The sequence below is a fragment of the Carlito syrichta genome, unplaced genomic scaffold (assembly GCF_000164805.1).
Source record: "Carlito syrichta isolate Samal-C Ts95f unplaced genomic scaffold, Tarsius_syrichta-2.0.1 Scaffold91562, whole genome shotgun sequence".
Lineage (NCBI taxonomy): Eukaryota > Metazoa > Chordata > Mammalia > Primates > Tarsiidae > Carlito > Carlito syrichta.
In genome coordinates this window covers 175,686-190,553 of record NW_007035658.1, presented here as the reverse complement: position 1 = coordinate 190,553, position 14,868 = coordinate 175,686, and the positions used below count along the sequence as shown (strand labels likewise).

General features: G+C 42.7%; 1 protein-coding gene across 1 annotated transcript in view; it reads left to right on the top strand.

Moving 5' to 3' along the window:
• The window catches only part of HAUS2 (HAUS augmin like complex subunit 2), a 17,908-nt gene extending 9,793 nt beyond the window's left edge, over positions 1-8,115 (top strand). The window contains 5 exon segments of the mRNA XM_008059329.2: positions 223-292; positions 2,304-2,436; positions 6,438-6,546; positions 7,596-7,723; positions 7,725-8,115. Coding sequence (XP_008057520.1) covers positions 223-292; positions 2,304-2,436; positions 6,438-6,546; positions 7,596-7,723; positions 7,725-7,800 — 516 coding nt within the window. The 3' untranslated portion in view covers positions 7,801-8,115.
• The last annotated feature ends 6,753 nt before the right edge of the window (positions 8,116-14,868 follow it).

Below are 14,868 nucleotides of genomic sequence, written 5' to 3'. Positions count from 1 at the left end.
GTCTTGAACCCACGGGCTCAGGCAATCCACTCACCTCAGCCTCCCAAAGGCACAGGATTACAGGCTAAGCCACTGAGCCTGGCAACAAATCTTTCTCTTGCCTTACTTAAAGAATATATAGCATGTTACTGGTTTAAAGACTATCCATTTTTACTAAAGTTTAAGCCTTTAATTTTAGGATACATTCTGAATGGTTAAATGTTACTTTCGTTCCTCATGTAGAAGAATTTGGAAATTGAACTCCTGAAACTAGAAAAAGATACAGCAGATGTTGTTCATCCTTTCTTTTTGGGTAAGTGGTTTGATAAAATGAGTAATCACTGGATTTGCAGCTTTTTGTTGGGTTACTCTAAATAAGCACCAGGTAGCAAAATTATGATATATTATAGTTTTTTCAGGTATTGCCCCAAAGCTAACAAAGTCTTCTATGTTTAAATAGAAGTCTCCTTAACTTGATTACTGCAAACAGTATAAAAAGTGACCAAGGTGGCTCCTTAAAGTCAGGAAAAATTGAAAGACAATGACTTAGGAACTTTCCAGATTAAAAGAGACTAAAGGGACATGACAGCTAAAGTGAATGTGCCACTGTACTCTAGCCTTGGTGACAGAGTGAGATACAAACTCAAAAAAAAAAAAAAAAAGAAGCTGGGCTCGGTGGCTCAGCCTGTAATCCCAGCACTTTGAGAGGCTAAGGTGAGTGGGATTGCCTGAGCCCGCGGGTTCGAGACCCACCTGGGCAACTTGGTGAGACCTCATCTCTACAGTAAAAAATAAAAAATTAGCCGGGCATGGTAGCACGCACCTGTAGTTCCAGCTACTTGGAAGGCTGAGGCGGAAGGATCGCCGGATCCCAGAAGGTCAATGCTGCAGTAGCCATGAGTGTGACAGGGCATTCCAGCCTGGGCAACACAGCGAGACTACAACTAAAAAAAAAATTTTAAATATATAGAGGTCGGGCACGGTGGCTCACACCTATAATCCCAGCACCTTGGGAGGCTGAGGTGAGAGGATTGCCTCAACCCACAAGTTTGAGACCAGCCTAAGCAACTTAGTGAGACCTCATCTCTACAGTAAAAAATAAAAAATTAGCCGGGCATGGTAGCACGCACCTGTAGTTCCAGCTACTTGGAAGGCTGAGGCGGAAGGATCGCCGGATCCCAGAAGGTCAATGCTGCAGTAGCCATGAGTGTGACAGGGCATTCCAGCCTGGGCAACACAGCGAGACTACAACTAAAAAAAAAATTTTAAATATATAGAGGTCGGGCACGGTGGCTCACACCTATAATCCCAGCACCTTGGGAGGCTGAGGTGAGAGGATTGCCTCAACCCACAAGTTTGAGACCAGCCTAAGCAACTTAGTGAGACCTCATCTCTACAGTAAAAAATAAAAAATTAGCCGGGCATGGTAGCACGCACCTGTAGTTCCAGCTACTTGGAAGGCTGAGGCGGAAGGATCGCCGGATCCCAGAAGGTCAATGCTGCAGTAGCCATGAGTGTGACAGGGCATTCCAGCCTGGGCAACACAGCGAGACTACAACTAAAAAAAAAATTTTAAATATATAGAGGTCGGGCACGGTGGCTCACACCTATAATCCCAGCACCTTGGGAGGCTGAGGTGAGAGGATTGCCTCAACCCACAAGTTTGAGACCAGCCTAAGCAACTTAGTGAGACCTCATCTCTACAGTAAAAAATAAAAAATTAGCCGGGCATGGTAGCACGCACCTGTAGTTCCAGCTACTTGGAAGGCTGAGGCGGAAGGATCGCCGGATCCCAGAAGGTCAATGCTGCAGTAGCCATGAGTGTGACAGGGCATTCCAGCCTGGGCAACACAGCGAGACTACAACTAAAAAAAAAATTTTAAATATATAGAGGTCGGGCACGGTGGCTCACACCTATAATCCCAGCACCTTGGGAGGCTGAGGTGAGAGGATTGCCTCAACCCACAAGTTTGAGACCAGCCTAAGCAACTTAGTGAGACCTCATCTCTACAGTAAAAAATAAAAAATTAGCCGGGCATGGTAGCACGCACCTGTAGTTCCAGCTACTTGGAAGGCTGAGGCAGAAGGATCATCTGAACAGGTCAATACTGCAGTGCCCATGAGTGTGCCACCGCACTCTAACCTGGGACAAGAATGAGACTCCAACTCAAAAAAAAACAAGATAGCAAAACGAAGAGATATTTAGGAGGGAAATGATGGGATTAATTCTGACATTGGTAATGTCAGACCAAAGCAAAAAAATTATTAGTGACTCAAAGACTTGTCTTATTACTAACTATAATTATTATTTCCAATTTGTGTAGCTCAGAAGTGTCATACTCTGCAAAGCATGAATAATCATTTGGAAGCTGTGCTAAAAGAGAAGCGGTCCCTCAGGCAAAGACTGTTGAAACCCATGTACCAGGAAAACTTACCTATTGAAGCTATTTATCACAGGTTCGACTGCAAAGTAGAAATTAATAGATATACATGTTTTCTGAGGGTAGTTTTTGTTTACACTAGCATAATTGTTTGCAGCATAATTTGTGAAAAAATATTTTAGTGATTGTATTTGTTAACATTGATGTTGCTATATCAAACAAGAAAGAAAATCCTTTGCTTTTAAAGAATTATAGCTATGGTGAAAAGAAAAGACTTCTTTTTGCCCATGTTTTGGGATAAATTATGGCTTTAATGAAAGGTAATTAGATCCATAACATGTAGCGAGGTGGGTAAAATTATTTTTTATTATGTATAGACTTTTTTTGTGAAGCAAATTTTTAAAAATGTTATTATTTTATTATTTTATTTTGTATTTTTTAAGCTGGAGTCTCACCCTGTCGCCCAGGCTGGAGTGCAATGGCATGCTCACGGCTACCACAGCCTCGACCTGCTGGGCTTAGGTGATCCTTCTACCTCAGCCTTCCAAGTAGTTGGAACCACAGGCATGCGCCACCACGCCCAGCTAACTTTTTGATTATTGTAGGGATGAGGTCTTGCCAAGTTGCCCAGGCTGGTCTTGAATCCATGGGCTCAGGCAGTCCTCTCACCTCAGCCTCCCAAAGTGCTGGGATTATAGGCATAAGCCACCACGCTTGGCCTAATTTTATTATTACTATTTTCTGAATTGGAGTCTTACTGTTGCCCAGACTGGAGTGCAGTGGCACAGTCACGGCCACTGCAGCCTCTTCCTGCTGGACTCAAGTGACGTTTCCGCCTAAACCTTCCAAGTAGCTGGCACCACAGGTACGTGCTACCATGCTTGGCTTATTTTCTGATTTATTGTGGAGATGAGGTCTCACTCAGTTGCCCAGGTTGGTCTTGAACCTGTGGGCTCAGGCAGTCCTCTCACCTCAGCCTCTTAAAGTGCTGGGATTACAGGCATGAGCTACCGCGCCCAGCCACTGTGAAGTAAATTTATTGTTGAGTTCATGTTGCCTATATGTAAAAATTCCATTAGGAGATTTAACTAGGTCAGGTCTAAACAATGTCAACCAAGGGAAGAAAAAACTGGATTCTTTTCTTTACTGTTTATATGCTTCAAAGCCTCGGGCAAATTATTTAAATTTTTGCCTCAGTTTCCCCATCCATACAATGGAGATAATTTCTGTTGTTCTTTCATAGGAGTATTGCAACTATCAAATTGAAGATATAGGTTATTATTAATAATAAATAAAGATAAATACAAATAAAGAAGCAAGCACCTGCAGATCTGATTGCTAACTTTCTCTGTCTCTTAAATATCTGATATTTTTTTTTTTGAGTTGGAGTCTCACTCTGTCCCCCAGGCTGGAGTGCAGTGTGACGCTCACGGCTGCCGCAGCCTCGGCCTACTGGGCTCAGGTGATCCTTCTGTCTCAAGCTTCCAAGTAGCTGGAACTACAGGCATGTGCCACCATGCCCAGCTAATTTTTTGATTTATTGTAGAGACGAGGTCTTGCCAAGTTACCCAGGCTGGTCGCCAACCCCTGGGCTCAGACAGTCCTCTTGCCTCTGCCTCCCAAAGTGCTGGGATTACAGGTTTAAGCCACTGAGCCCAGCACCAGATTTTTTTTAAAATCTAAAATGTGTTTATTGGGATGATTTCCCATTCATCTTGATTGGGTTCCTTCTTCCTGAAGGAACATTCTTCTGTAAGCCTTGCTCATCCTCCTTAGGCTGGACAGGGGACAGTGGAGCAGCCTCCACATAAAACTACTGTTTTTGCATGGCTAAAGACCTTGGTCATTTTTGTTGTTGTTGTTAGAGTCTCACTGTGTTGCCTAGGCGGCTAGCATGCAGTGGTACGCTATTGGCTACTCCAGCCAGTCAGTCTGCTGGGTTCAGTCGATCCTTCCACCTTAGCCTTCCAAGTAGCTGAACTACAGATGTATGCCACCATACCTGGTTAATTTTTTTAATTTATTGTAGAGACGGAGTCTCACCAAGCTGCTCAGCTTGGTCTCAATCCTCTAGGCTCAGGCAGTCCTCTTGCCTTTGCCTCCCAAAGTGCTGGGATTACAGGCAAGCCACCGCACCCGGACCACTATGGTGATTTTATAGCATCCTGGGCATTTCATGTCCATGAAGTAGGAATTGGGGCTCTACATCAGGTGCTTCTTGTGTTTCCTCTTCTCTTCTGGAGAGAGATGAAGAAGATCCTTTGCAAAAGGCAGGTTCTCATGGGTAGGATGTCACCACCTTGAAAAGGCAAATTTTAAAAAATTATGTTGGAAAGTAATAGATACACAAAACTCCATTCTTGCTTTTTTTTTTTTGAGTTGGGTGTCTCACTTTGTCTCCCAGCTTGGAGTCCAATGGCACAATCATGGCTCACTGCAGCCTTGACCTTCTAGACTCAGGCAATCCTCCTGCCTCAACCTCAGCTTCCCAAGTATCTGGGAACAGGCATGTGCCACCATATCCAGCTATTTTTTTTGGAGGAGGTAGAGAGGAGATCTCACTATGTCCCCTAAGCTGGTCTTGAACTCCAGAAGCTCTCTCACCTTGGCCTCTGAAAGTGCTGGGATTACAGGTATGAGCCATCATGCCTGACTCCATTCTTTAAAAAAAAAAATTATGACTATATTCAGTACCTAGTCAGTACAGTATATTACCATTAATGTATATATTATAGTACATAAAGAACTGAGCAGTGATTTTTAAAGCATTTTGCAAATGCAGAAATTCAAAGTTAGGTTTATATGTAGACAATGTGAATGAAGTACTAATTGTCTTCACTCGACACTGAGAATGAGCAGGTTGAAATGGAATGGTTTTATCTAGGAAAATTTCTTTACTTCAATGATAAAATGAGCCAGGCACAGTGGCTCACGCCTGTAATCCCAATACTTTGGGAGGCAGAGGCGAGAGGATTACCTAAGCTTAGGGGTTTAAGACCAGCCTGAACAGCATGGCGAGACCAAAAAATCAGAAAACCACATGCCTGTGGTTCCAGCTACTTGGAAGGCTGAGGCGGAAGGATCGCCTGAGTCCATCAGGTTGAGGCTGCAGTGGCTGTGAGTGTGCCGCTGCACTCAAGACTGGGCGACAGAGTGAGACTCCAGCTCAAAAAAAAAGAAGGATAAAATGAGGCCTGACGCAGTGGATCACACTATAATCCCAGCAGTTTGGGAGGCTGAGGCGAGAGGATTGTCTGAGCCCAGGGGTTCAAGACCAGTCTGGGCAACTTGGCAAGACCTCATCTCTGCCATAAATAAAAAAATTTGCTGGGCATGGTAGTGAGCGCCTGTAGTTCTGGCTACTTGGAAAGTTGAGGTGGAAGGATTGCCTGAGCCCAGCAGGTTGACGCTGGGGAGGCTGTGAGCATGCCACTGCATTCCAGCCGGGGCGATAGAGTGAGACTTTGACTCAAAAAATAAATAAATCAAAATAAATGATATAATGATTAAAACTGAAGTCTGCCTAAAGTTGGATTTCAGATATTATTGTTGTCTTTTTCCATTTTTCTATTTGGATGACAAGTTACATCTTGCTTAAAGTGAAAGAGAAGAACCTTTCGTATCATTGATATTTCTATGAATGCAGGAAGGTTGTTATTGGCTCATGAAGTTGCTTGTAATTCTCTTACCTCTCATTAAAAGGCTGGGTTTGGTGGCTCAAGCCTGTAATCCCAACACTTTGGGAGGCCGAGGCAAGAGGATTGCTTTAGCTCAGGGATTCGAGACCATCCTGGGCAACTTGGTGAGACCTCGTCTCTACAATAAATTAAAAAAAAAATAAGCTGGACATGGTAGCATGCACCTGTAGTTCCAACTACTTGAAAGGCTGACACGGAAGGATCGCCTGAGCCCAGCAGGTCGAGGCTGTGGTGGCCTCGAGCATGCCACTGCATTCTAGCCTGGGTGACAGAGTAAGACGACAACTCAAAATCAAGCAAAGAAACAAAGTCCTGATTAAAGGAAAAGAAAAGGAACACAAAACAAACTTAAAAAATTGCCTTTTTTCCCCTATTTCAGATATATGGTAGATTTGCTGGAGTTAGCTGTGACTTTCATTGAAAGATTAGAAACCCATGTTGAAACAATTAGAAATATTCCTCATATAGATGAAAATCTAAAGAAAATGGTAAGTATTAATATAGCTATCTTTAGTTTTTATACTAAAATCTCAGATGTATGCTCTCCTGATTTAACTTGTGTGTGTGTGTGTGTGTGTGTGTGTGTGTGTGTGAGTCTCACTCTGTCACCCAGGCTGGAGTGCAGTGGCACACTCACGGCCACCACAGCCTCGGCCTGCTGGGTTCAGGCGATCCTTCTGCCTCAGCCTTCCAAGTAGCTAGAACTACAGGCATACGCCACCATGCCTGGCTTATTTTTTGATTTATTGTAGAGACTAGGTATCACCAAGTTGCCCAGGCTGGTTTCGAACCCCTGAGCTCTGGCAATCCTCTCGCCTCGGCCTCTCAAAGTACTGGGATTACAGGTTTGAGCCACTGCGCCTGGCCTTTTTTTTTTTCCTGATAAGATCTCACTCTGTAGTCCAGACTGCAGTGCAGTGGCACATCTCAACTCACCTCGAACTCCTGGGCTCAGGAGATCCTCCCTCCTCAGCCTCCCTAATAGCTGGGACTACAGGCACACACTACTGTGCCTGGCTAACTTAAAAAAAATTTTTTTAGGTACGGGCTCTCCTGTTTCCTAGACTGATCTCAAACTCCTGGACTCAAACAGTCCTCCTGCTCGCCCTTTCTTTTTTTTTTGAGTTGGAGTCTCACTGTGTCGCCCAGACTGGAGTGCAGTAGCCGCTCCCAGCCACAGCAGCCTCGACCTTCTGGGCTCCGGCGATCCTTCCGCCTCAGCCTTCCAAGTAGCTGGAACTACAGGTGTGCGCTACCACGCCCGGCTAATTTTTTTGATTTATTGTAGAGATGAGTTCTTGCCAAGTTGCCCAGGCTGGTCTCAAACCCGTGGGCTCAGGTATCCTCTCACTTTGGGCTCCCAAAGTGCTTGGGGTTCTAGGCGTGAGCTACTGCACCTGGTATGGAATTTTAAGGAGCTTCTGTAGGAAGGAGCTGGAGAAAAGATCAGGTGTTAACTTTTGGTATCATAATAATTTGTGATATAATGATAATGAATGACAAATAAATTCTTTTTACTTTTGTTTAAATGTTACAGAGCAAGGCTTTAGCAAAGATGGATATTTTGGTGACTAAGACAGAAGAATTGGCAGAGATTATACTCAAGTGGCGGAAACAACAAAAGGAAGTTTCCTCTTGTATCCCCAAAATATTAGTAGAAAAAAATTCTTCATAAGCATGATATAATGCCTCCTTTACCTTTTACTTCTGAAGTTCATGTCCAAACTCTTAGTGCCAAGTAATCAACTTTATTTTTGCTTAGTTATATATAATCATATGAAGTCCATTTCTAGTTGATTTTGAGATGAGTATTTATAGGCTTCTAGCAATACTGAAAGAGCCTTCTTGATACTGTAGTATCGAATTATAGGTCCATTACAGCCCAACTGACTTTGTTATATATTTTCATTCCACTTTTCAGTAAAGCTAGTGAAGATCAAATATAAATCATGTCTATAAAACACATGAACTTATTTATGTCTTTGTATTTTTGAATCAGAGTCTCATTCTGTCACCCAGGCTGAGATGTAGTGGCACACTCAGCCACCACAGCCTCGACTTGCTGGGCTTCAGCAATTCTTCCACCTCAGCCTTGCAAGTAGCTGGAACTAGAAGCTCGCACACCACGCCTGGCTAGTTTTTTTTATGTATTGTAGAGACTAGGTAAATACCCTGTTAAAACACAGGAATCATATTTTCAAGCCTACATTGCTAATTTTTGGTAATGGGATGTAAAAGAGTGGTTGTAATATCTTGAACATTACCTGGACAATTAGGCAAAGCCCTTAGTTGTGTTTCATCAGAAATCTGTTCATGCCCCATCTTTGTTTCAAAACATCTTACTGTGCTTTTTCTTTATGTCATTTCCTATATCAGTTTATATATACATACGCACACACACACATACATCATGTCACGTGTCACAAATATTGATATGCTTCGTTGTTAATTTTTGTTTTCTATTATGTCTTTTTCAAGATAAAAAAAATAAACCTGTGATTTCTAAATAAAATGTGGCCGTGGTCTGAAGCCTATGTGACAGGAACGATTCTCTCTTTAGCTTATATAATATAGGCATGCATGCTCTCTGACTCAAAAGAGCCTGAAGTAAGTTAAGCCTGTGGTGTAAATCAAAGAGAAAAGCTAATTTAATACTATTCTAGAATCAATCTTATGGCTTATCACAGCCTCCAACTCTTAGGCTCAAACAGTCCTCCCGCCTCTGCCTCTCATAGTGTTGGATTACAAGCATGAGCCACCTTGCCCAGCCAGTTTTTCTTTGATTACTCACCTTGTAGATGTATAGATACTAAAAACAAAAAATTACCTCTGGAATTTTTTTTTGTCTACTTACACTGAGAGGTGAGTGACATTTGCAAATTTACTTCAGGAGAATAATGATGCCAATTTGTGAAGACTGTTCTGGAGGAATTGAGGTGCTGCCTGATTTTTGTAGCATTTTTCTTTTATTCCTTTCTCTGATCCGTGACCCCTGCCTGATTGGCCCCTAATGTATCCTCTCAAACCTTTAATAAAGTCAGGAAGATAGTCCGAGGAATAAGAGAACCTAAAAGGTTTGACATGCGAAATCTATACTAGAGTTGAGATTTTAATATAACTATAATGAGTGTATTGTGAGATGTTTTCTTTTTTTATATTTTATTTATTTTTATTTATTTATTTACTTTGAGTTGGAGTCTCACTCTGTCACCCAGATTGGAGTGCAGTGGCCGCTCCCGGCCACCGCAGCCTCGACCTGCTGGGCTCCAGCGATCCTTCCGCCTCAGCCTTCCTAGTAGCCGGAATTACAGGCGCGCGCTACCACGCCTGGCTGATTTTTTGATTTATTGTAGAGATGAGGTCTCGCTGCCCAGGCGAGTCTTGAACCCGCGGGCTCAGGCAGTCCACTCACTTCAGCCTCCCAAAGGCATGGGATTACAGGCTGAGCCACCGAGCCCGGCTGAGATGTTTTCATATATGTTTAAAACACATAAGTTTATATAAAAGGTTTACTCTACAGTTTGGGGAATCCATTTGTGATTGACTGCTCATGTAATTAAGTTTATTTTTTAAAATTAGCATACATTTGACCCTTGAACAGCATGAGTTTGAACTGCACAGGTCTACTTATACAAAAATTTTTAAAATACATTATATTGGAAAATCTGGAGATTTAAAATTAGCATACATTTGACCCTTGAACAGCATGAGTTTGAACTGCACAGGTCTACTTATACAAAAATTTTAAAAATAAATTATATTGGAAAATCTGGAGATTTGCAACAATTTGAAAAAACTCAGATGAAACTTGTAGTCTAGAATAAAAAAATTAAGAAAAAGATACACCAAATACATAAAGTATATGGAGATACTAATCTAATTTATCATTTACTACCACAAAATACAATCTGTTATAAAAAGTTAAAGTTTATCAAAACTTACATAAACACAGACCACATATGGTACCATTCTCATTTGAGAGAAATGTAAACAAATGTAAAGCTGCAGTCTTTGTAACTGCATAAAATTAACTAGTACATACTGTATTGTAATAATTTTGTAGCCACCTGTTGCCATTGCAGTGAGCTCACATGTTGTCAGTATCTGCTTAAAACTAAAAGCCCTGTGGCTCTATCTTCACAGTAAGCAGTTCATCTCTTCGGTTAAGTCATACATCACAATAAAAAAATTATTCTCACAGTTCCTGAGAGATTGGATTAAACATCCCATAAACCTTGAATAACACCAAGGGACTCATACAAAGTTCCACCAGTGATGCTGGAAGTGCTCCTAAGAACTTAGGAGAAAACGTAATGAAATTACAAGAAAAGCTTAAATTACTTGTTATATACTGTAGCTGCAGTTGCCTGCCATGTCAAGATAAATGAATCCAGCATAAGGATCATTGTAAACAAAACAAAACAAAACAAAAAACAATTTGTGAAGCTGTTAACTGCAGTTATACCAGCAGGCACACAGATACCTTGTGAAATATCTTTTTATCTCATCAAAAATGCAGCTTTGGCGGGGCTCATGGCTCAGCCTGTAATCCCGCGCCTTTGGGAGGCTGAGGTGAGTGGATTGCCTGAGCCTGCGGGTTCGAGACCCGCCTGGGCAGCAAGACCTCATATCTACAATAAATGAAAAAATCAGCCAGGCGTGGTAGCACATGACTGTAATTCTGGCTACTCGGAAGGCTGAGGCAGAAGGATCACCGGAGCCCAGCAGGTCGAGGCTGCGGTGGCTGGGAGTGGCCACTGCACTCCAGTCTAGGTGACAGAGTGAGACTCCAACTCAAAAAAGCAAAACAAACAAACAAAAAATGCAGCTTTCGCTGGGTGTGGTGGTTTGCACCTGTAATCCCAGCACTTTGGGAGGTTGAAGCAAGAGGATTGCCTGAGCCCAGGGGTTTGAAACCAACCGGGACAACATAGTAAGAGTCTCATCTGTACAATAAGTTTAAAAAATTAGTTGGGTGTGGTGGCATGCTTCTGTAGTCCCAGCTACTTGGAAGGCTTAGGTGTAAGGATCACCTGAGCCCAGCAGATCAAGACTATGGTATCCATGATCATGCCACTGTACTCCAGCCTGGACAAATGAGTGAGACTCCAACTCAAAAAATAAATAAATAAATAAATAAATAAAAACAATGCAGCTTTTCTGGGAGTGTAGGCTTGCTCCAAGAAAAGTATGCCTCTGATTCGGCAAAAAAATTAATGACAACTTAAAGCAAAAGGAAGTTAAAGAATTTAAAGCTGAAGAATTTAGACCCAGCAAAAGATGGTTTAACTTTAGAAAGAGATTTGGCTTAAAAAATATCAGATAGGGCTGGACACGGTGACTCATGCCTATAATCCCAATACTTTGGGAGGCCAACACAGGAGGATTGCTTGAATGAGACCACCCCAACTCAAAAAAAAAAAAGTCAAGATGAGGCCCAATGTCATTATGAAAATTATTGGGAAGAAAGGAAATCTGCCTGAACAGGTTGGTTTTTTATTGTTTGGTTTTTTTTGTTTTTGTTTTTGAGTTGGGATCTCATTGTCGCCCAGGCTGTAGTACAGTGGCACAATCATAGCTTGCCACAGCCTCTACTTCTTTGGCTCAGGTGATCCTTCCACCTCAGCCTCTGGAACAGCTGGGACTACTGGCAGGCACCCCAATGCCTGGCATGTGTGTGTGTGTGTGTAGAGACTTGATCTCACTGTGTGTGTGTGTGTGTGTGTGTGTGTGTGTGTGTGTGTGTGTGTGTGTGTGTGTGTGTGTAGAGACTTGATCTCACTGTGTGTGTGTGTGTGTGTGTGTGTGTGTAGAGACTTGATCTCACTGGAAAAAATACGCCAGAAAGGACGTTTATTAGTAAGGAAGAGAAGTAAGCACCAGGATTGAAGGCAGGAAGGGATAGGGTAATTCTATTGTTGTGTACAACTGCAACTGGGTTTATGATCAGTACTGCCCTTATCTCTATCACTGTTAATCCCCAAGCTTGGAAGGGAAAATATAAACAGGAGTAGCTAGTCTCTTGGTTGGACAACAAGACCTGGACAACAAGAACCCTTTTTTGGATTGGTTCTACTGATACTTTGTACCTGAAGTACCTTTCCAGTAAGGGACTGCTTTTTAAAGTTCTTTTGATATTGGACAATGCTCCTGGGCACTCAGAACTCCATGAGCTCAACACCAAAATTGCTGAAGTGGTCTACTTGGCCCAAACAACCTCTAATTCAGCCTCTAGAACAGAGAGGGTCATAAGGACCTTTAAGGCTTATTACATGTGATACTATGGAAAGGACTGTCAATGCTGTGGAAGAGAACTCCAACAAAGAAAGCATCATGAAAGTCTGGAAGAATTACACCATTGCCGATACCATTGTAATAGAAAAATCCACAAAAACCATCAAGCCTGAAACAAATCCCTGCTGGAGAAAACTGCCCAGATATTATGTATGACTTCACAGGATTTATGACAGAGCCAATTAAGGAAATCATGAGAAATTATGGATACAGCAAAAAAGGATGGTGGGGTTTCAAGATATGCATCTTGGAGAAATACAACAGCTAATAGACACCATACCAGAGAAATTAATAGAAGACAACTTGATGGAGATGAGTGTTTCTAAACCAGTGCCACACTGGTGCCAGACAATGAAGATGTTGTACAAAAAACAGTTCTGATTATTTAAGACTGTTTTAGGGCCAGGTGCAGTGACTCACACCTATAATCCCAGCACTTTGGGAGGCTAAGGTGAGAGGACTGCCTGAGTCCATGGGTTCAAGACCATCCTGGGCAACTTGGCAAGACCTCATCTCTACAATAAATAAAAAACTTAGCTGGGCGTGGTGGCATGTGCCTGTAGTTCCAGCTACTTGGAAGGCTGAGACGAAAGGATCACCTGAGCCCAGCACATCGAGGCTGCAATGGCCATAAGCATGCCACTGCACTCCAACCTGGGGGACAGAGTGAGATTCCAACTCCAAAAAAAAAAGACTGTTTTTGGGTTCTTCTACAACATGGACCCATCTGTCATATAGACACTGAGGCTAAAGCAAATGGTGGGAGGATTGGTATCACATAGAACATATTTTTTAGAAATGAAAAAGCAAAAGGAAAAATTACAATGCATTTCCATAAAGTTACACCGAGTGTGCCTGCCTCTCCTGCCTCCCCTTCTACCCCTTCTGTCTCTACCACCTGGACACAGCAAGACCAACCCCTCTTCTTCCTCCTCCTCTTCAGTCTACTCAATGTGATGACAAGGATGGAAACTTTTTTGGATGCTCCACTTCCACTTAATGAATAGTAATGATATTTTCTCTTATGATTTTAAAAATATTTTCTCTAGTTTATGGGAAGAATACAGTATGTAATATAAACGTAGAGAATATGTATTAATCGACTATTTGTTATCAGTAAGGTTTCTGGTCAACAGGAGGCTATTAGTAGTTAAGCTGGAGGAGTCAAAGGTAATACACAGATTTTTGAGAGCATGAGGGGTCAGCACATTAATTCTCACATTGTTCAAGTGTCAATTGTCATATTGTTTTGTTTTGTTTTTTGAGTTGGAGTCTTACTCTGTCGCCCAGGCTGGAGTGCACTAGCACACTCACAGCCACTGCAGCCTCGACCTGCTGGGCTTAGGCAACCCTTCCACCTCAGCCTTCCAAGTGGCTGGAAATACAGGTGCGCACCACCACATCCAGCTAAATTTTTGATTTATTGTAGAGACAAGGTCTCATCAAGTTGCCCAGGCTGGTCTCGAACCCATGGGCTCAGACAATCCTCTCACCTCAGCCTTCCCAAGTGCTGGAATTACAGGCTTGTGCCACCATGCGCGGCTGTCAACTGTAATTAGATATAAGCAGTTCACATTCTAGAGTTTTAAAGTTTTTGCCATTTTCGTTTCATCTTTTTCCACTCCTAAGTTAAATTTTTCTCTTCTTCTTTTGGAAGAGTCTTCTCATAAGTGATTGTAGGAAAAGATAATTTCCATAGGAGTCCTAAGATTAGTTTATGAATCTTTCCTGGGGGATTCTAACTTTATTGGCTTTTTTTTTTTTTTTGAGTTGGAGTCTCACTCTGTCGCCCAGAGTGTAGTGCAGTGGCCACTCCCGGCCACCACAGCCTCGACCTGCTGAGCTCCGGCGATCCTTCCGCCTCAGCCTTCCAAGTAGCTGGAACCACAGGCGCACGCTACCATGCCTGGCTAATTTTTTGATTTATTGTAGAGATGAGGTCTCGCCAAGTTGCCCAGGCGGGGCTCAGGCAATCCACTCACCTCAGCCTCCCAGAGCGTGGGATTACAGGCTGAGCCACCAAGCCCGGCACTTTATTGGCTTCTAATGTTATGGTACCAGAACTTAGGAAAGTATCAAAGACTACTAGGGCTGACTTAAACTTGAAGGTGTTCACTGGCAGCCTTTGCCAATGAGGCTCCCTCTGGCAAAAGTTGGAACGATTTGGCCATCAATAAAAATAGTAGTTGCAGTGGGATGAAGCAAATTAAATAAGCTTACATCTGTGAGTGTCTTTCTTTTTCACTCCCTCCCTTCCTCCCTCTCTCCCTTCTTTCCTTTCTCTCTTTCTTTTATCTTTTATTATTTATTTATTTTTGAGTTGGAGTCTCACTCCGTTGCCCAGACTAGAGTGCAGTGGCTGCTCCTGGCCACCGCAACCTCAACCTGCTGGGCTCCGGCGATACTTCGCCTCAGCATTCCGAGTAGCTGGAATTACAGGCACGTGCTACCACGCCTGGCTGATTTTTTGATTTATTGTAGAGATGAGGTCTCGCCAAGTTGCCCAGGCGGGTCTC